This window comes from Gorilla gorilla, chromosome 6, assembly GCF_029281585.2.
Source record: "Gorilla gorilla gorilla isolate KB3781 chromosome 6, NHGRI_mGorGor1-v2.1_pri, whole genome shotgun sequence".
Taxonomy (NCBI): Eukaryota; Metazoa; Chordata; class Mammalia; order Primates; family Hominidae; genus Gorilla; species Gorilla gorilla.
The window spans coordinates 116,704,938-116,726,842 of record NC_073230.2 but is presented as its reverse complement, the minus strand read 5'-3'; the positions used below and the strand labels follow the sequence as shown (position 1 = coordinate 116,726,842).

Genomic DNA, 21,905 nt, shown 5'->3' with positions numbered 1-21,905 from the left:
AGCAAGTAGTTTTTACAAGGCAAAATGAATATAGTTTCTTACAGTCTTTGCAACAGATATTTCCCCAAATACTGTATTATACTCTGAATAAACATGCCAATGAATATGACATTCAACTTGATGTTTTTAATCTTTTAGAAGTGAACTTAATTTTACTGTAGAAAGTTGTATCAATATAAACATGGAAAATTCTGCATTCTCCCAAATGTGCCAAAACATAAAAATTCATCTAGGCAAAACAGTATTTATGCTTCCATTTTATTGTTTTTAAGAATTAAACTGCCACCTCAGTAGTCTTAAGAGCAATATAATGAAACATACATACATTTAATTTAGACTTATGTCCATCATAGCTACAAAGGCTTCCCTGAAATAAGGCTGGGATTCACATCTTTTTCTGTAAGGAAAGAAACACTAACAGTAATTTTGTTATCCTTCTACCCACCCACCCTCATTCAAACAATTGATGAATTCAAGTCTAACACGATTTAAAACTTTTGTCTGCTACAACATTCATCTGATATGCCTCCCTGCATAACATAGATTTCTTAAACCTAATTGAAAATAAATCATTTTTTAAAAACTCTACAAGGGTTCTCTTAATTCAAAATTTTATCATGATACTGACTTTCTCATCCAATACATAGGCTAAGTGGTTTCTTACCACATTCAACTCTAGTGACTTTCAATAAAAGAAGGATAGCTCTTCATAAATAGTTGAGAAGCTCTAAAGTGATTTTGGCTATTTTCTTATTACATGGAACAAAGAATGGTTTGGATTTTTAACAGTAATATTTTAATAGCTCCTAAACAGGGGGATGAAAAGGAATCAAGTTTGCACCAGTCCAAGTACCTACAGTAATATGATAGAAGCACTCACCACCATTTCATACTATCACTCCCATGCTTTTAATAACAAGCATTTCTCACTAGAAATATTGCATTAACACTGGACTTTCAAACTGCTAAATGTAGAAAATCACCTGCCTGACTTAAAACAAAGAAGTTTATTAGTTATTTTTGGCCAGTCAAGGTTGAAACGGCCATATTGTTATTTCTAACTTCTGCTCTAGGGTTCAGAAATGATTTTGCATCTGATCATTCGAGAATTTGTTTCACCTGTACCTGACAGAATAAAATGGTAAATTAGCAATCAGATCACCCTTTGTCAAAAGAAGTATGTTCTAAATGTATACACTACAAACTATCTAATAAATGATATCTGCATACTACATATTTCATGTTTTATTATGCACCATTTTAGTGGGGAGGAAAAACTTCACAGGGATTTATTCAAAGGATATAAATAATATCCTAAGAATGTTGATTTATACATATGAGTTCTATATAAACTGTTAAGTGGTCATCTTAGCTAAACTATAACAAGCCCCTATAATGTAAAAGCTGACTCGAAAGGCACCATGTAAAGCACTGAAATCCACAATTTAGCTGTTATTTCCTCTTCTCCAATACAAAATTATCTGGTAGTCTTCACTGTTGACTCCATGCTAAAACGTTCCAAATTCAGACTGCTTTACCAACAAAAGGAATAGGAAATAAAAGTTTTTAAATTTCAAGTTAGAGGAAAAATCCTATCACACAGCAATGAAACCTGAGCAAATGCAAATTTGTGATTACAAGAATATGTCCTTCATTAATATATTATTCAAATTCCTCCATGGCATTCAAACTGTAGTTGAAAATCCTATAAACAAGAACCCACTTAAACACAGCATCAAACTCTACCATGAAATGAAGAATTACATAAAGCCTATTCAGCCCTATTCAGTTTAAGACAATGAACAAAACAGAACACATTTCATCTAAAGAACACCATTTAAACCCATTTAAACAGTTCTATAAAATAATGTGACTTAAGATCAGTATGTGTGGTGCATATGTGATTCCGACCATTCAGTAAAAAAGCATTAATGAGTAACAGCATTCCCCCACCAGCTTGAAGCCCGTAGAGTTGATTATTTTGGCCATCTCTTTCCAAATAATTAGTAATGTCTTTTAACATTACGAACAAATATATCTTAGTACTAGAACTCCAATGTATTTTGGTGCTCCTGAGGCTGCCTAAAAATGAAAAGGCATCCAAGTGAAGTGCATTGTATACTTACTATACCTCGAAACCTCAACATTTCAGTGCCTAAAATGTGAAATAATTCTCTATCATTTAACAGTCTGCCTTACAGCAAATTCTAGTAGATTTTTACTTTTAGGATTTTATTATAACTTTGGGAAATTAGTGGTAAAACATATGGTTTAAAAAACAGTATGTGGCTGCACTTAAATTCACATAAAAATAGCATTTTTACAACCATATTGAAATTTAATCCTTTTACACAGGTTAACAAAATGTATCACAAGAAAAACTAAACGTTGGGTTTAACAAAACAATACTTTTGAAGTAAAACAATGAAAAATTTTTTCGAATTTTTAACAAATGGTCACCTCTGGGTCAATTTACTAAACTAGGGGAACAAAGAGATGTTAAAATATAGCTGTGCTCAACTGAGCCACTTATCTGTACTACAGTATGGTACTTGAAATCAATCTTAAGGTCAAGATTTAAAACCATTTTAAGAAACAAGACCCTATGTGTTTTATACTACCTCGGTAAGAGGTACTCTTCCTTCCCAAAACAGTCAAAGCTTAATTAAAAGATTGACTATACATAAGTTTTTTCCCCCTCATATCTTCCGTTCAAAATACTATTATCATTGGTAATACGGTCTATATCTCGTCTGATCTGGATGATGTGGTCCAGGAAGTGGGGTTTGAGAAGGCGGACCCTGCAATCGTGGAGGAGGAGGTGGCCCTCTTGGTGCAGGCCATATACCAGGACTCATTCCCCCTGGTTGTGTAAATGGAGGGCTCAGAGTTCCTTGATCTTCAGTGAACTGGGGTAATGAGTTAGGATTATAATGGTGAGGAGGGGGTGCAGTTACAGGTGGACCACCGTGTTGAGGTGGGGGAGGTCCTGGAGGAGGATGATTCATATAAGGTGGCATCTGGGCAATAATATGTCCAGGGGGAGGGGTTATTGGTGGTGGAGCAGAGGTCATTGGTGGAGGTGGAGCTTGGCTATATACCAAGTGAGGAGTACCTGCAGCCTGGGGAGGATGTGGCATTGGATGGCTTATTGGTGGTGGAGGAGGTGGGGGTGGTGCATAATGTTGCTGTGGAGGCATAATATGATGAGGGTGCGATACCACTGGTTGACCCTGATATTCAGGATGATGGTGAGCAGGTGCTGGGGCAGGAGGTGGTGGTTCTCTAGCACCTGAATTTGAGTCATCCTGAATAGGGACGGTTATTAAATTGCTGTGTTTTCTTGTTGAAATACGAAAGGTTTCCTGACTGACCGATCGAGGTGGAGGTGGAGCCATGGACAATTCTGCTGGAGGAGCACGAATATCCTCATGTGGCTGATTATAGTGCTCATGTGGCACATGTTGCAAAGGAGGTGGTGGCATCATGATGTGCTGCTTTGGCGGAATATGGCTCATATGGTGCTTGTCTGGTGGCATTATAAAACGCTCAGGGATTTCAGTTGGTGGTGGGGCAATAGGAGGATGAACATTTTCAAGTGAAGCACGGGTAACAGGTTTTCCAGCTCTCATATGGCGATGGTTGATATGAGCCTGTAAGTCTCTCTGAGACAAATATGTTCTCTTGCACCCTTGAACAATGCTACACATGAAGAGAGAACCTCGTGTACACTGCTCAATTCGCTGCACAGGATCACTACAGCTAAATTGGAAGGGAAAAAAATGTGATTTACTAAAAGAGAATACAAAAAATTATGTAATTTTCAAAAATATGCCTGTTTTTAAAATTTGACTGTTACATAAAACATAGCAAACGTCCACAATTAGAAGTTACAGTTATTCTACGCAAACCTTTAATCTTCCCTACTTTGTTGTCTGTTAGCCATTAAGATAGGCATTTCTGCCAACTTCAGAACTCCTAATATCAAACGGTATGTTTCAAGAAGAGACCTCATTCTTCCCAAGGCCTAGAATTTATCCAATTTTCTCAAACAATTGTACCTTCTGCATCCATTTGCCAAAAAACCCAGCAAGAAAAAAACCAATGGGTAGATTACTTACAATCATGGAATTCAAACTTGTATGGTATTATTGAGTGATAACTGTTTGTTGAGCAAATAATACTAAGTGGAAAACAGTAAGTAGAAGACACTGCAAGGACTACAACAAGTAACATCAGCCTCATCATTAGGGTTCTTAACATTAAACAAACAATTTCAATCCAAGCCTTGACTACTAAAAGTCCTTTAAGGAACGGTTTTTTCTCAACTGTCAGACAAATTTACACTTTGCTAACTTTCTAATTTGTGAGCACTAAATTTAACTTAACATTTTCTAAAAACTCAGGGTCAAAATTATAACTATTTTTCATTTACCATATTTAATCCATAATTGCCATTGCAGCTTTCTTGACACAGTGGGGAAAGAGGACTGAAATAGGAATCTGAAGATCTTGGATCTGGTATTGGCTCAGTAATTTGAAGTCATTGAACCATTTTTGAGTTTGTTTCTTCATTTATACAATGAGGTTAAAGTATCTACCTACTTCACAATGTTTTTATATCTATTTCATATTACCTAAAAGAATATTAATATCAAATGAAACAATGAAAGTGACAGTATTTAATCCCCAATTAAGCACTACATATAAATATATGTGTGTATACATATATAAGCAATTATCATTGAATATGTATGTCAGGTCATTTGACACTATACTAAATGGCTCTATACTCTTGATTTTGAGTTGTGTCTATCTTTCCATCCTTACTATAAGGCTGGCACTCCTTATTGATGTTATTATGCTTCCCTTTAGTGGCCATCTGGCACACTTTTTGCTTCTAGGTCACTGTAAACTCCGAACTATCTCCACCTTAACAAGATGTGAAGCACTTTCTCTTGGGTGGTGCTTAAGAACAGTAATATATACTGTTTAACTCTGACTGCCATTTCTTCACTTCCTGATCTGGGTCTGTTAATCCAGATAGGCTTCTGTCCTAAAATTGCTACTAAGGACCACATAAGTGAGGTGTGACATTTAGTACTTTGTTACATTTAAGTCCATTAGTAAGGTTAGTACATTAGAATATTCAGTACATTAGTTACATTTAGTACCTTGGGAAGTAATTTCTTTAAACAATAAGTACCTTTTAATTTCCTTTTAATACTTATACAAAAGAGGAAACCTTTAAAAGTCCTCTAAATAATGTTTTATCACATCTGAAATCCTTTATCCCGATGAAGCAATTAAATTTACTATGTAACTTAAAATGAATGCATACCATGCTGAAAAATTAGGCCCGAGAGAAAACACCCAAAAAACAAGTGATATGTATTTCTAATGTCTTAATTCTTCTGAATTATAATTCTATAAACAAAATATTTTTTAAATTCATAGAACAAATGTTATAATCTGTTACTTTAAAATGATAATAAAAACATGCCAAGAGAATTAGTTGTCACTGAGCTGTCAAATCACCCCTTTCTCTCCTGGTGACGTCAAATTTTCCTACACCATAAAAGGGAATCATTGCTGACAAGTGTCCACAGCTTTGTTATCAATCAATACCACAAATCTTGGTGTAGCTTTAAGCACAGGTTATAAGTGATCTAAGAAGCCTATGGCTACTCCAAGCAAGTATCTTTCATTCTTTCTTAAGCCTTCCTTATCAAGGATTCTGAACTGATATAAAAATTCTTAATTCTGTTTTCTTCAAGACCATCCCAAAATGGACCTAACTTTTTATAACTTGTTTGAGACTATGTAATGATGGTGTTCTAAGATATACTCCAAATACAATAATCAGATTTGAAAGTAACAAGAGCTTATATATACAGTGCTTACTATATGCCAGCTACTATATATATGTATCTGTGTACGTATGTTATATATATATAAAACCTCATTTAATCCTAAAAATACCTCAAGGAGGTAGGTACTATTATCAGTCTCATTTTATCAATAAAGAATAGCCTATGACAGTAAAACAGCTAATAAATAGCAGAACAAGGATTCGAACCCAGGAATTCTAATTCTGGAGTCTTTGCTCTCAATATATCTTAATACTTCTTTAATGTCCCATTAAAAAAAGTAACTTTTTTGTTTATAATAATACTTCTATAATGGCAAACAGATTTCATTTTGACCAATTTGAGTTGACTGACAGTGGCTACCTTGCCCTATATTAAAGAGAAACCTAACGCAAGCTGGGCTCCCAGAAAAAGATTAGCCATGTCTGTATGTTTCATCTCCTGCCTGATTTACATCACTCCCTAACCTTTAATCCAACTTATAAATCATTGCACTAAAACTTTATTATTTAAAAAAGGTAATGATAATCTTATCTTACCCTGGACACATCTTATCTCCCTTTTTTTCATGTAAAATAGCACAGTCATAGCAAAAAACATGCTTGCATGGAATCTGTAAACAAAGACATATTACAGTTAAGCATATTAGAACTTAAAATATATATACATATAGTAACCTATACATAAGGCTTAGAAGACACTTGAGAATACCTGTTAAAATGAACATTTATTAAGTACTAATTATAATAACCTTTTTCAATCACAAAGCCTTTTGAGAACATGAAAAAAACTATGGCTCTTTTCCCAATAAATGTACACACATGCATTTGCTTATACTTTCTGGAGGTGTAAACCCTATAAATTTCACCCATAGTCCCCACACGTTGTTTTCCTTTTTTTTAAGAAACAGATCTTGCTCTGTTGCCCAGGCTGGAGTCCAGTGGTGTGATCACAGCTCACTGTAACCTCAAACTCCTGGCTGATGTTCCCACCTCAGCCTCCAGAATAGCGAGGAACACAGGTGTGTGCCACCACACCAGGCTAATTATTTTATTTTATTGTACAGACACGGTCTCACTAAATTGTCCAGGCTGGTCCCAAACTCCTGGCCTCTGGCAATCCTCCCACCTCAGCCTCCCAAAGCCCTGGGATTATAGGTGTGAGCCACCACACCCAGCCCCCTGCAGGTCAAAAACTCCTGAAGAATACTTTTAATTATGTGGGTTTTTTTTTTTTTAATCTTGTTTCTCCTGAAACTATTCCAATGCAGTAAAATAACAAGTATGTCCTATACTTAATGTAAGCAGCATCTTCCTCTGGTAGTTTTAAGTTAATTAACTAATAAAAATCTAAAAATCAATCAGAAGGATACATTAAATGATGTTAGAACCACATTTTTAAATTCACAGCCTGTTACTATTTCTTTACTATGATGTTGAGCAAAGCAACAGTGCATAATCCACGCCATCTACCATCACAGGTATGTTACTGAATTCAATTTTTTTTTCTAAAGGCAAATGCAAAACTATCTTTTTTGGAGGGAAGAAATGTGAAAATTACTATAAAATTACAGTTAGGATTGTAAAATTTTTTTAATGATTATAATTCAATTTTCAGAAATAATAATTACTATTAAGCCTCTCTGAGCCTCAGGAAAAAAAGAGAAATTATAAATATTATTAATGCAGTTTTATGTAAAAAATTGTGGCCTTCAAAAATAAGCAGTTTTGTTCTATTTATTAAGAAACAAAAATTTCCTTAATAAACTAGAATAACTGTAAATTCACTGGTATCAAACACTCCAAAGAAATCAGTTTTCAGAAATTATTCTAATTTTCAGTTTTATTTAATATTTTATAAGAATTCAACAATTTGTCAAGATAATCATATTAAATTCATAGTATTCCAATACTTCCTTTAGTTATTTCATACTTATTTAAAATTTCACAAACTTAGTCATTAAACAATGATAAACCTATCTAAATTTCAGAACCCCACCTCTATGCAAATGCTTACTTACAAAAACAATATTTAATTATACTTACCATTCTCCCATAGATTTTAATAGGCAATCCACACTTGTCACAGAAATGAACTGGTGTATCATCCTTTTCACCTAAGATGTTTATCTGTTGAAATGATATAATTAAAATTACCTTCTTACACAATTCTAAAGATTGTATCTACACAATGAATTGGTCAATATTCTATAAAAGTTGTTAAAACAATTAGAAATAGAAGCCTCTTGGTATAATCTTCATTTATTCCCCACCATTAGCTGTGATACCATTAGTTTTTCTTCTTAGTGTTAACAGTTATTGATTTTACTGAAAATTACTTCAAATTATTCTTGAAAATAGAGTATTAAATGATTTGTATGTGCTGAAAATCATAGTTATAATAAGTTCATAACATTCTTAATGTATTGTGCATTACTCCAATAAAACATTTTAAGTATTTAATACTTAAAATATTTTATTGTTATAACACAATTTTTCATTTTTAATTATACCTGAAAGTCCCAAAAAAGGTGTCCAGGAAATCTTCGCTGATTTGCAAACAGCTCACCCCCTTTACAGTCATACCGTTCTTCTTCGTTATAATCAAATCCTTCTGAGAAAAAAAAAGTATTGCCCATTAACTTTCCAAATCTCAAATTTCATTTTGGAAGCACATATACATGGCAAAATAGACCTTTTCACTAAAAAGCTCATCTGATGCCTTTCAAAGCTTTTCTAAGAATAAGACAATCAAGATTACTTTAAAACATCAGTTAGAAGTGATCTTGGTGATCTAGTCCAACTCTTTTACTTCATTATTGAGAATATTACTGTATGGAGACTCATAATAACTCAACATATAGAAGATAAGTGGCAAAGCCAGGAACAGACCTCAGATCTCTTGACTCCCATTCAAATGCTCTTATCAATTCATGGAACTATTTCTAATGTAAAACTTTACTGATGATCATGCTTGTTGCACAAATTTTTAAGATATTGATCACCATTTATTCTAGTCTAGATACAAAAATGGTATGCTAAGAGACTGATTTTATTGCCAATAGCATAATGAAAACATAAAGCATTCTATGGATTTTATTAGCAAACAAGTTATCCTCTTCTTTAGCCCTAAAATTAGTGATTTAGACACTTTAAGATATTCATATTTCATCCTGTCAATTAAAACCACTCCCTGATTAATTACCCAAACAACAGGAGCCATATCGTATTCTCATGTATCCTTTCCTACAATGCATTTATCAATATCAATAAACTTAAGATATATGAAGATGAAAGGGGCTCAATTTCTCTGGCCTAATTAAAAAGTTGATGGCAATCTTCTCATCTCCTACAAAAGAACAGAAAACCAATCAACAGTCTGATGGGAATTCTAGGTAGAATCCAATTACCTAAAGTAAAGCTGAGCAGACAAATATATCCCTCCAAGGAGCCAGGCTTCTCACGACTCTTTTGGCCCTAGAACTGGTAAACAGAGTAGCCAAGCACACAAGTTTTAACTTTACCCACATGACTAAATTACAGCACCTATACACAGACACAGACACACACACAGAGAGAGACACATTCACATTAACACACAAACAATGATGCAAGAAGTTTTTGAAGCTGATAGACACTTCAGTGTACTGCTATTTAATTACTGCCAATACGAATGTATAATCCAAAGTCAGGATGCTCTTATAAGTTACACCTGAGTGTTCCTAGGCTCCTATATCACCCATTTACACCTTAGAAAAGCTGGTGTGATCTAAAATTCAAAATAAGGAAACTCAATTCTTCTTTTCTTTTTTTTTTTTTTTTTTTGAGACAGAGTCTCACTCTGTCGCCCAGGTTGGAGTGCAGTGGCGCAATCTCCGCTCACTGCACGCTCCACCTCCCAGGTTCACGCCATTCTCCTGCCTCGGCCTCCCGAGTAGCTGGGACTACAGGCGCCCGCCACCACACCCAGCTAATTTTTTGTATTTTTAGTAGAGACGAGGTTTCACTGTGTTAGCCAGGATGGTCTCAATCTCCTGACCTCAAGACCCGCCCGTCTCAGCCTCCCAAAGTGCTGGGAAAACAGGCGTGAGCCACCACACCCGGCAGAAACTCAATTTTTCAAACCAGAAAATTATTGAGATAACAGCCAAGGAAATTAGGAGCACATTATCATTTTTCAGAGTAGTTCCACCTGTACTCCCATCATTAAATGATATATATTTTGATTGATGCCTAGGAAAACAACAATCAAAAACAAACTTATTTTACTCCAAAATCCGAGAGGGAAAGGAGAGAAAAGGATTTTGGCTTTTCTGCATTGTTTGAACTATTCAAGAATGTATTTGTACACTAACGTGTTGTTTTAAAAAACTATTTTTTTAAACAAAGCCAAAGCAGGAGTGACCCTAAATTAGATGGTAGTGCAACAGCAGCCCTAGGTTATTACTAACACGATTTCTAACATTTTGACTTGAAATATACTTGTTTAGATGGCAGAGGAACCCTACGATAAAAGAAACCATAACGTATGTTGTAACTAAAGCAGTTTGATTCTACAAAATAAATACAGACAAATTGCTGGAATAGAACAGAAAGTCTAGAAATACAAAAAAATACTTTTAATACAGGGGTCCCCAACTCCCAGGCCTTGGACCAGTACCCTTGGCCTGTTAGGAATGCAGCCACACAGCAGGAGGTGAGGGAAGGGCTAGGGAGCATTACCACTTGACCTCTGCCTCCGCCTCCCGTCAGATCAGCAGCCTCATTAGATTCTCACAGGAACGCAAACCCTATTGTGAACCGTGCAAGAGAGGGATCTAGGTTGGTGGTCCTTACGAGAATCTAACTAATGCAACAGTTGCATCCCGAAACCACTCCCCGCACCCTGCCCTCACTCTCCATCTGTGGAAAAACTGTCTTCCACGAAACCAGTCCTGGTGCCAAAAAGATTAGGGACTGCTGCTTTAACATATATATGATAACAGTAAAATTCCTATTCAGCAAGGAAAAGAGTTGGGACAATGTTTTGAGGGAAAAAAAAAAAAGCCAGACCCCACCTTTTTTCCCCTTAATAACCATAAATGTTCTAAAGCAGTATCAGTGAACTTTTTCTGTGAAAGGCTAAATAGTAAATATTTACGCTTTGTGGACCATATGGTCTCAATCACAATTACTCAACTCTACCATTATAGTGTGAAAGCCCCCATAGATAATACTTAAATGAATGAGCATAGCTGTGTTCCAATAAAATTGTTTATAAAAACAGGGCTACATTTGGCCCACAGACATAGTTTGCTAACCTGTAATCAAGGGTAAGATGGAAAAACTCTTTCATACTGGTGAAATAGGGGAAGGCCTTTCAAATAATGTCACAAAACCCAGAAGTCATAAAAGCAAAGACTGGATATCTGACTATATAGACTCTTCAAGATTCTCTGCAATAACTGTAATCCCAGCACTTTGGGAGGCCGACGCGGGCGGATCATGAGGTCAGGAGATCGAGACCATCCTGGCTAACACAGTGAAACCCCGTCTCCACTAAAAATACAAAAATTAGCTGGGCGTGGTGGCGGGCACCTGTAGTCCCAGCTACTCGGGAGGCTGAGGCAGGAGAATGGCATGAACCTGGGAGGCAGAGCTTGCAGTGAGCCGAGATCCCGCCACTGCACTCCAGCCTGGGTGACAGCGCAAGACTCTGTCTCAAAAAAAAAAAAGATTCTCTGCAATAAATATTTTGTATACAAAATTCAAAAGACAAATGAAGAATATATACAATATAGGCCAGGCACAGTGGCTCACGCCTGTAATCCCAGCACCTTGGGAGGCTAAGGCAAGAGGACTGTTGAGGCCAGGAGTTCAAAACCAGCCTGGGCAACATAGCAAGACTCCATGACTACAAAAATTAAATATAAAAAATTAGCCAGGCAGGTGGGGTGCACCTGTAGTCCCAGCTCCTCAGGAGACTGAGGTGGAAAGATCACTTGAGCCTGGAATATCGAGCCATGATCCCACCACTGCATTCCAGCCCAGGCAACAGAGTAAGACTCAGTCTCAAAAAAACAAAAACAAACAAACAAACAAAAATATATATATACACACACGCACATACATAACATGTAACAAAAACCCTATTAATTTACAAAGAACTCAGAAGAAAGGATCTAAACAAGAATGATCAATACTATGAAAAAATATACACTCTTTCATAATTAAAATAAATTTACATCAAAACAAAAATTTTAAAAGGTTTCTAGTACTCAGTATTGGTGTATGGGAGTAAAAACTAACATATCTTTTTATTTTATTTTTTTTAATTCCAAAGACTTTAAAACTACAAATTTGGATATTTTAAAACTTGACAGATACTGTGGATTTTAGAGTTTGACAAGTACTGTCAAATTGCTCTTAAAAAGAAAAAAGGCCAAATCTGTGCAAAGTACAAATTCTACAAAGTATACATACTAAACTGTATGTCCAAGAATATTTGGTGCAACATTTTTTGTAACAGAAAAAACTGGAAAAACTGTTAAATAAATTATGGTATATCTATAAATATCCAAACCTATTTTTTTAATGAGGCACATCTGTATGTACTGATAAGAAAAAAATCTCAAATGCATATTACGTGAAAAAATGGCAACTACACATAAAAAATTAATACTTTTGTATAAAAAAGTCAACAGGGATTATCTTTGGATAGAAGGATTTTACTTTTAATGTTATGCTTTCTGCAATACTGTTGAGATTATTGAACAATGGGCAGTATTGCTTTCAACAACAAAAGGAACCAAATCAAAAAATATTTATAAAGGAAAATAAAAATACAATGTGCTACAATGAGAAGTCAAAGAAGGTTGAAGAATGAATAGAATATGTAAGACAAAAAGAAGTAGCTATAAGATCACACAGACTGTCCGAAGCAATCAGATAAAACAGAAAGAGTGTTGGACCTATTAGTTAAACAAATTACCTTCATCACCAGGTGGAGCCTTTGCAGGCATCCTGTTTATAGTTCTTTGAGTTCGCGGTGCAGGTTTCGTTTTGTTTGCTTGTTTGGAGATGAGCTTTATAGGAATTCGTCTGCGAACATCAAGACCACCCAAGGATCCAGAACTATTAGTGCCTTGTAACTCATTGTCTGTGTTAGGGAAAAAAAGTTGTAATTTCTTTTAGTTTTTCTTTTTAAAGATTATTCTGCCACAGGTATTAAAACAACATACCTAACATTATCAAGGTTAAAGATCTGGGTTCTGATTTTCAATATTACATTAAGTTTAACTGCTAATTTTATTTATTTTGGATCAACACTTAAGGCAATGCTTTTTAACCCCTTTTGAGATATGGAATCCTTTAAGAAATTGATAAAAGTTATAGGACCTCTCCCTAGAAAAGCGAATAAAATTTTTCATATAATTCCAGAGAAGTTTACAGAAACATGAAACCATTAATGAACCCAAGAACCACTGTCTTGAACTACAAGAGAATTTTTTAAAAGAAAAAGAGTAAGAAGGAGAAAAAGAACGAAAACCATCCCTGTCTCCATGTCTGATCATCAAGCATGCAAAGCAGAAAATAAATTTAGTAAACTGAACTTACACTGATGAAGGCAAAATTAAATAATGCATTTGAAAATGAAGTTAAGAAATGTGATTATTCCTTAAGCGTAAAATAATTATTCTAAAAATCATTCAGAAATATAGTAAAAATCATTATACCATTTAGTAGTAAAAACATGCAATAATGTATTTGTGCTATAACATGTGACTGAGTTCTTAGTCGGCACTGTAATGGAAAATTATAATTTAAGAGGATGCAAAGTTCGTATACTACAACTAGGTCTAAACAAGTGTCACTTTCTAGTCCCTGGAGTCTTTGCTTGTTATTGTCTATAGAATAAATTAATTCTTGTCCCATGAGTAACAGGAGTATTATTTCATAGAACTGACTCCATCTAAAGCTTAAGAGTTACCTTTTTTCAAGTAGATGAAAATATATAATACAGAAAATATTTAACTTGACCTACTAAAGACAAGAAGGAAAATGCTTAAAATAGGAAATACAAATAACGTATTTTTTAATTTGTAGTGTTTTAAACATGACAAGTTATTGAACAAGGTTATATAACTGCCCCTGTAGGAAATATTACAGTCAAGACTGATAGCCAAACCATCCACATTAAATTCAGCAAAGCCAAATTTGGAAGTAGTAAGCTAGTACCAATGGCCTCCAAGGCTACTAGGATTACAGACACACACTAAGTTCACATTCATTTGCACTTTTTCTGAACAAAATATCAAACAAAATTAAAAATGGGTCCATAACGATTATTTTAATCTACTTACTACTCTTATAACAGCTAATCCTAAAACAAAGAGCGGTGGAATTACATGGTTAGCTAGAATCTTGAGTTAGGGTTAACCCAACTTGATCAGCTTTCAACACTTCATTAAACAGACTCACAAGCTGATTAATGTATTTGATCTGTTTTCATTGTAGTTACTTATGTATGTAAAAGTACTTACAAGCAATGCATTGGCCAAAAGAAATATGAATGACTTTTTTCCTTGCCCAAAAAGTATTCCTGACATTCCAATGAACTAAAAAGCAAGTCGTTGTAGACATATAATCAGTTCAATGCTGTCCCTCAAATATTAAATATTCAAATATCAAAATGGTTTAATTGTTTTACCTTTGTGAATAATGAAAATACCAACACTTCATTACAAGTCCTTTTCACACCATCCTGAACACCTGAGGTCTCTACTGTTGCTTGCATAGTCTACCACTTTCAAGAGCCGGCTGGCCCTTCCCACTTTGCTTCACAGATTCAAGTTCATGAGGTACAGCATTTAATAATGATAACATTCTGGGTTTCTTTGGGACTTTTTTGCTTTTTGTTGTTTTTAAATTAAGAATCAGAGCATAAAGCACTATTTTCTTTTGAATACAGTAACAAATTATAAAGTCCTTAACAACAAAAATTTCTTAGATATTACATAGAAAGTGACTAAGGACTACTGGCCACTTCAGATAAATTCACTTTAAAAAGGCACAACACTTCCATATCATATAGTTTAAAAAAGATTGGGGATTTTTTATCTTGAATAAAAGGAACCAACAAATATTTTACAGAATCTGGGATCTTTTACAAAATCTGGGATACAGTTACAGAAGTGCTAATTCTTAGAATGACCAAAGAATAAATCCAGTGTTAATGGGGAGCCCCTGGGAGTAATTTTTCTGGCAAGATTCTATTAGAACACCTTCATTTTCACATTTGAATGTTTCGGTATGATCATAAAATGGGTCATTTTTGCATAATGTTCAAGGGTTTCATCTGTTTCCCCAAGGACCTCTTAATCCTTTAATATTACAATTATTCTTTTGAGATGCCTATCCTGTCATGATTCTTCAATTATCTAGCTAAGTGGCATTTCCTCATTTGTCAAAGCCTTTGTGATTTAAACAATTATCAAATTCATGTTTACAAATTTCATGAAAACCAGAATCTTCTACAAGGTTTATAATTTTATTTCACAATCAGTGCACAGTATTTGATACTGTCTTCTGATACTAAACATCAAAGAGATTGATTCATTTAAAAAAAATAAAATAGGTAAGAAGCTAGTGTTAAGCAGAAGGGACATCTGAGAGGGAACTAATTTTTTAAGTGGTCAGCTCATTCGTGAGTATTTTCATGTTAAGATGAGTTTTACTTCCTTAGGCAATCTCTAAACTTCAAGAATTAAGATAATAAACACTCTTTACACTCACCCCTATTATGATTTCCTAACATAATAGCCTCTAAACTATGGCAGGAACTTGACTCATAATTCCAGCAGTGGGCTCAAATAAGAATTACTTTCCTAAAGTTGAATGTTTGCTATTCTAACATCAAAATCCCAGTTTCAACTCTATAAATTCCCAAACACTGGAATTCTTTACAGCCTGGTTCTAGGCCGGCTTCTCCTCTGAACACATCCTTCTTAAGTGGTCTCATCTGTCCTCATGCTTTAAAATACCAGCTATAAATAAAGGTACTAACTTCCAAATACGTATTTTCAGTGCAGATCTTTCCTCTCATCTCCACTTGGCATCTCCCCTGTGTCTCAGTAGTTATCTCACACTAGCAGTCCAAGACCAAACACTTGTTCCCAAATTCCCGTCTCACCTCTACAAAAAAAGATTGTTTTCTGCCCCAAGTTTTCCTCAACTCAATAATGGACCCTACCTAGCTGCTCAAACCAAAAGCCTAGGCATTTCTCCTTTCTCTCACATTCCTTCAAACACCACCAGAGTATTTACTGAAGCTCCCCATTCTCCTTCATTTTCACCAAACCAACCTTCCCTTCCCGTCTACTGCAATCAGCTATTTTCCATCATTCTTACCTCCCTCTCTTACACCATTCTTCATAGAACAGCCTATTATATTTTTTAAAAGAGACTGTGTTCCTCCTCCACTTCTGTTCAATGGCTTCATATTCACTTAAATTAAAATTCAAACGTTTACCATGGCTTTCAATGACCTGAATGATGTGCCTGCTGCCCTCCTTTCCAATCTCACTTCAGGACTCCTACCCTCTGGCTATTAGGAGGCTGCAGCTGACTTCACTGTATCTTCCTACCTCAGTGCCTTCGCACTTGCTGGAAATGCTCTTCCTCTTGCTTTTTTCCCAGGGCTGGGTTCTTCTCATCCATCAGATCTTAGCTTCCACAAAGACCATTCCTAACAACCCTCTCTGAAATTTCGTCCTATGAATCTCTCCACAGCACTCGTTTATTTTCTTCAAAATAATCCGCAAACATTAAAAAAAATAATAAATTTTTTAAAAAAGAACGTATTGTCTGTGTTCCTCCATAAAACAGAAGTTCTATCACGGACCTGGTCCGTCTCGTTTACCATTCCATCTTCCATCTCCCGACCTATAGATATCTGCATGTATCTTGCATAAATAAACATACACACCTACATAAATAAACATACACACCTAATTATATAACCAAGTAGATATCTGATGAGTGAGGACAACTCAATACTCAAGAAAAAGCCTTTTTTTCCTCTATTTGTGATATGGTCGCTATAAATGTATGGGGCACATAACTCCAAGAGCACTCATTCAATATCCAAGAACCACAAAGAAGCAAAAGCCAGAAAATACATAACAAAGGGTGGAGCCACTCTTACTTGGAGAAAAGTATGAGAATGCCTTGATTTTAAACTCCTCTTTGTAAATACCCTCAAATGATGAGTAAGGACCTCAGCCGAAGCGCGGGGCATGCTTTTGGTTTAGGTAGAAAAACTGCTCCGAGTTTGATTCCAAAAACTCTATCAGACTCCCTTCTTTCACCCCTCTAGTCCATAAAGGATCGGAGAGACGACAGGAGGTGACCACTGCAGCACCCGCCCAAAGCTGACTGAGACAGCAGGAAGTCTCCAACCCATTCTCGCCCGTCCACTCCCAGCGTAAAGAGGATTCCGCGACTCGGAGACCGCAATCTACCCGCCAGTCTCCATAACGTAGGCCAGAGCAGCTGGGCTAAATAAAACAGAGCCGGGGCTCTCCCTTCCCAGAGGCCTACATCGCCCACTGGTCCGGGCTCGGAGCTCAGCAGAACCAGAGTAGGAGCGGTTGTTGCCGGCACGGAGGAGGTAGGTATCACACCAGACGGTAGGCCAGGAAACCGCAGGCCCCTGCCAGGCACAGGAAGGCATCTGTGAGCTTTCTTCTCACTGCCACACCCTAGTGTTGTGGGGCGAGCGTAATCCCTTTTGCCTGCTGGGCGACCAGCCCCAGGCCGGCCAAGGGGGCATGGAACCGGGACCCCCACTGCCTCCGCCTCCTTACCAGTGTGATCCATGATTCGGCTCGCAGAGCACAGTGGGAGCGGAAGTCAACCGCGCCGGAGTCGCAGCGAGCGCGTGCGCACTACCTTCCGGAGGCCGGGAGGCGGAAGTCCAAGCAGGTTGTCCTAATTTTGGCCTGCAAAGACTTCCTTCTCTCGCCTCTACTACCCAACTCCTGTGAGGGACTCAGGCATAGTTCGGGCGGAGGCAGAAAGAGCGAGCGCGCGAAGAACTTCGGTATCGAGGTTGCTAAGGCTTCTCCTCATGTGCTTCAAGAGAAAGTAGCCTTTAACTGTGGAAAGTACACCAGGGGGACCGGGGAAGGAGAGAGCAGTGGTAAAAATGAGCCAGAAGCAGATAAGGCGACTGCCCGCCCCCGCGGAGAGCTGCCTTCTGGGACTTGTAGTGCGCGGGTCCCCCGGAGCCGGCTGGCTGCGCAGGCTCGGCCGTTGCGCTGGCCCCACCCCGGCGGGCGGAGTAACGGTTTGGAATCCCCCGGGGTCAGCGAGCCCTTGTTTCCTCCGCCTGGTGTAGCAAAAGTGTAAACACGCGCGCTCCGGAAGGCGTCCTCCAGTGGGAGGTTGCTCAGGGGATGGCGGAGCTGTGAAACTCGCAGCTAGAAGGAAAGTCTCAACGCTTATTGTCTAAATTTTGCTTTGTCGTGACGAGCTACCTAGACCCACGCAGAGCTAACTTGGTATATGCCCCGGTTCCCATCTCTTAAGTCTCTTTACAGTTGAAACACGTTTATAATGCTTGACTGCCACTCACTTTCTAGGGAGAGCGCTTGTGACACTACGAACCTCTCGAACACCTGACGACTGGGCGCCAGGGCCGGATGGAGGGTGGAGAGCCAGTGCGGCGCACCTGCCTCCTCTTAACGGGGACACCTTGCAGGAATGTGCGGAGTGGAGCTAACGGGAGCGGATAGAAACCGAGGGAGGGGAAGAGAGCGCGAAGGCTTGGCCGGAAGGGGAGGTTAAAAAGGAAAGGCCTAAAATGGGGAAGAGAGTTACCACAACAAGCAGTACCTAGTTCCAGTTCTTGGTCCCAGGAGTTTGTGGTTGTTGCTGCTTTCATCTTCCTCAGCCAACACAAAAGGAAAGTGCCAAGGGGCGATTCCTAGGACCTTCAGTGCAGTCTCCACCTTGCGGACTTGGCTCATTTGTGTCCACTCCTTTCTCCAGCCTTTTACACTTGATGCTCTTGGATGAATAGAAAGGAGCACAATTAATGGAAAACACAAGCTTGGGAGTCAAGGGATTTGGGTTCTATTCTTGTCCTCCCTTGGTGACGACATCATTACCTTGGGTTATTCAAGCTTTCAGTGCCAGAGTTCCTATATCAATAAAAGATTATTACATTGACCTCTTAGAGAAATGTTTTCATGGTACTGAATTGCAAATAAAGTATGTGTAGCAATGTGTTATATCTTTGTAGTTGTACAGTATTATCTGTGAATCATGCTGTGATGATCAGTGCGATTTAAATGCACCATGTTATTTGGTGATTATTTTCCTGAGATCTTGTAAAAGATTTTTCCGCTATATATATGCAGCTTTATAAACAAGTTTTTAGGTACATTCACAACTAAGGACATTTGTGAATCAAAATTATCCCTGCTTTTTTTAAATGTAAAGTTCTGTATTGCTTGGTGGTTTTCAAGATGCTTTCAGTTTCTGGGATTATTGTTTTGGGCATTGGGGCTTGCCTAACCTTTTTCCCATACCTCCCTATTTTTCTAAATACAGTGTTGATATAGTCAGGCATTTTTCACCAATTTGGGTTTTTTTTTTTCAAAAAAGTTTTCACTTAGAAAGTACTTCTTTTTCATATTAAAAAAAAATTTTTTGTTAGAGATGGGGCAGCCCAAACTGGAGTACAATGGCACAATCATAGCTCACTGCGTCCTTGGACTCCCAGGCTCAAGGGGTCCTTATGCCTCAGCCTCCGGAGTAGCTGGGACTACAGATGCTCATCACCACCACTGGCTTTGATTTTTTTGTTCTATCATACTTAGCCTATCAGCTAACGGTTAACCTTCAGATTCATGGAAATCCAGGTTCAGAATAGTATTATTAATGTTTGCTGATGCTAATATTTAAATAATTAGAATTAAAAAGAGCTTTCAAATTGTATTTTATATAATTTAACCTGTAAGTTAGAAGTTTTGTTGGCATTTTATGGTGCATCAAGAAAATTTACTGAGAGAAGATGTACTTATTTTAGATCTGATAAAATGTTAAACATTTGTTTGATTTGATTTGACATCTCTTACTTTCAGGCATTGCTTTAGCATCTGTGGTCTGTATTTACCCCCTTAATTGTGGTTGCCTTGAATTACCAATGCAGTAGCAGTGTGATAAATTAATTTCTTTACCTATGTTTTATTACCGCCCTCTAGTATCTCTTTTCAGCGACGAGCGTGCTGTAACCAGTCACAATTTCTTTATCAAGAGTTGCCATTAATATTTATTTATAGAGCATAAGGTTTATATTTCTTATATATAAGCTATATATAGTTTAAGTGCTGACCTAAGGTTTATAAAAGTGAAAACTTATTGTAATGGGCAGTCTGAAGCACTGAGGTGCACCTTTTTATCTTACTGGCAAGACCATCTACTACCTATGAATTATAAGGTAGTGGTCTCCAAGATGTTTTGATAGCCTCCCATTTACATAGTTACTGTTTATGCTATGAGAAAAGTAAGAGGGGTATCAGAGAGCTTGTTTTCCCCAATAGCCTGTTACGGACTCCTCAGTACCAAGTAAGGACAAAAACCTTCATCTCCTAACACTCTTTCAACTGTATCCCACTGAGTGGCTGCCTAGGACTGCATAAGGCAAAAGCTGTATAAATAATGGCCCCTACTTCAAGGATCCTACAGGATATCATTTTTAGAGATATGTGAAGATCTATATAATTTAGTTCTAAGTGTTGAGAGGAAATTCAGTGCTACCTACATTTAGATAAAGTAGTGGGACTGAGAGTAGTTAGGCTGGCTTTATAGAGGGATTTAAGCTGAGCCTTATGTGAATGGATAAAATTTGGAGAGGAGGAGAGCAATAAAAGGCATATCACACAGAGAAAAGCAAGGGCACAGATGTGAGAATTGTATGGTTTCTATAGAGGACAGTGAAGAGCTTTATTTGTACTCTTGATCCATGTTTGGGAGTTCTAAAAAAATAAGTTATTATGGAGCACCTTGAAAAAGTAAGATTTCAGAGTAACAGTAAAGAAATAGAGCAGTTAACAAAACCCAGCATAATATATTCATAGAAACAATATAACCCAGCAAAATATATTCAAAAACAATGAGCAAATCTTAACTTGGGGTGGGGAGATGAGTCAGTTGATGAACAATCAGTCAGAATTAAAGTGTAATACTATTACACCTAGACCAAGAACAATTGACCAGGAAGCCAGAGATACCTATGATAGCCAAAATGCCATGAAGTATGAATGAATTGTTAGTAAAAAAAAAAAAAACGGATCCAGATAGTGTCCAGTATATGTTAATACATTTGATAAGCAGAAATGGAAAAGGCAGTAAAATATCCTGGTTAGATATATGCCTTATCAAGCTATGGCAGCCAGCTTTTCAAACACCATCAAAAACTGGGCAAGAGGCAGATTCAGAGAATAAGAGGGAAATAGACTGTAAAAAGAGAATGTTGCTGATTGAAGGCATTGTCCCGTTCCTGTCTCGAAGGAGATTACATTCTCGTTGAGGCCTGGCAATATATGTACTCATTTGAAAAGGAACCTTTTGATCTAGAGTGGTCCTGCAGCCTTCCTTCTTTTCTGAGAAGGAAAATTTTGTAGTGGATATCCTTTGAGCTGGATAGACCTGTCCCTCCCTACAGCTTATTTGCTAATATAATTGCCTCCAGTTCACTCCTAAAAGAATGCTTAGGGTATTAAACTGCTCTGTAGTAAGCAATTAGTCTGTATATTGTTTCCTAAACTTAAGAAGGCTTTTGTTCAAGGGCCCCTGACCCTAACCTCAGCTGCCACTCCATGCCAGTTGAAAAAGGCTTTCAGCCTTCCTTGGTGCTATGGTTTGAATGAAGGTATTCCTCCAAAATTCATATGTTGGAACTTAAACCCCAAGGTGGTGATATTAAGAGGTGGGGCCTTTTGGGAAGTGATTTAGCTGTGAGGGCTTTGCTGTCATGAATGGTATTGCC

The 21,905-nt window shown here is 37.2% G+C and overlaps 1 protein-coding gene and 1 long non-coding RNA gene across 7 annotated transcripts; one reads left to right on the top strand and one right to left on the bottom strand.

Annotated features, from left to right (window-relative positions):
* Positions 1 to 244: 244 nt before the first annotated feature.
* Positions 245 to 17,855, bottom strand: CBLL1 (Cbl proto-oncogene like 1). Of its 5 annotated transcripts, none has more exons than XM_004046040.4 (6): positions 17,716 to 17,855; positions 12,840 to 13,007; positions 8,383 to 8,483; positions 7,916 to 7,999; positions 6,410 to 6,483; positions 245 to 3,762 (listed from the first exon to the last, which is right to left on the bottom strand). In XM_004046040.4, the coding sequence occupies exons 1-6, from the start codon at positions 17,726 to 17,728 to the stop codon at positions 2,727 to 2,729; spliced, it is 1,476 nt and encodes a 491-aa protein (XP_004046088.1). In that variant the 5' UTR covers positions 17,729 to 17,855; the 3' UTR covers positions 245 to 2,726. The 5 variants fall into 5 exon arrangements, with proteins under 5 accessions (XP_004046088.1, XP_055248609.1, XP_055248610.1 ...); XM_055392634.1 differs by having other exon boundaries at positions 8,383 to 8,480; XM_055392635.2 differs by lacking the exon at positions 17,716 to 17,855 and adding an exon at positions 17,055 to 17,170.
* LOC115935330 (uncharacterized) lies at positions 17,311 to 19,143 on the top strand. Of its 2 annotated transcripts, none has more exons than XR_010134730.1 (2): positions 17,311 to 17,519; positions 18,493 to 19,143. It is a non-coding gene; the product is annotated as an uncharacterized lncRNA (long non-coding RNA). The 2 variants fall into 2 exon arrangements; XR_010134729.1 differs by lacking the exon at positions 17,311 to 17,519 and adding an exon at positions 17,874 to 17,995.
* The last annotated feature ends 2,762 nt before the right edge of the window (positions 19,144 to 21,905 follow it).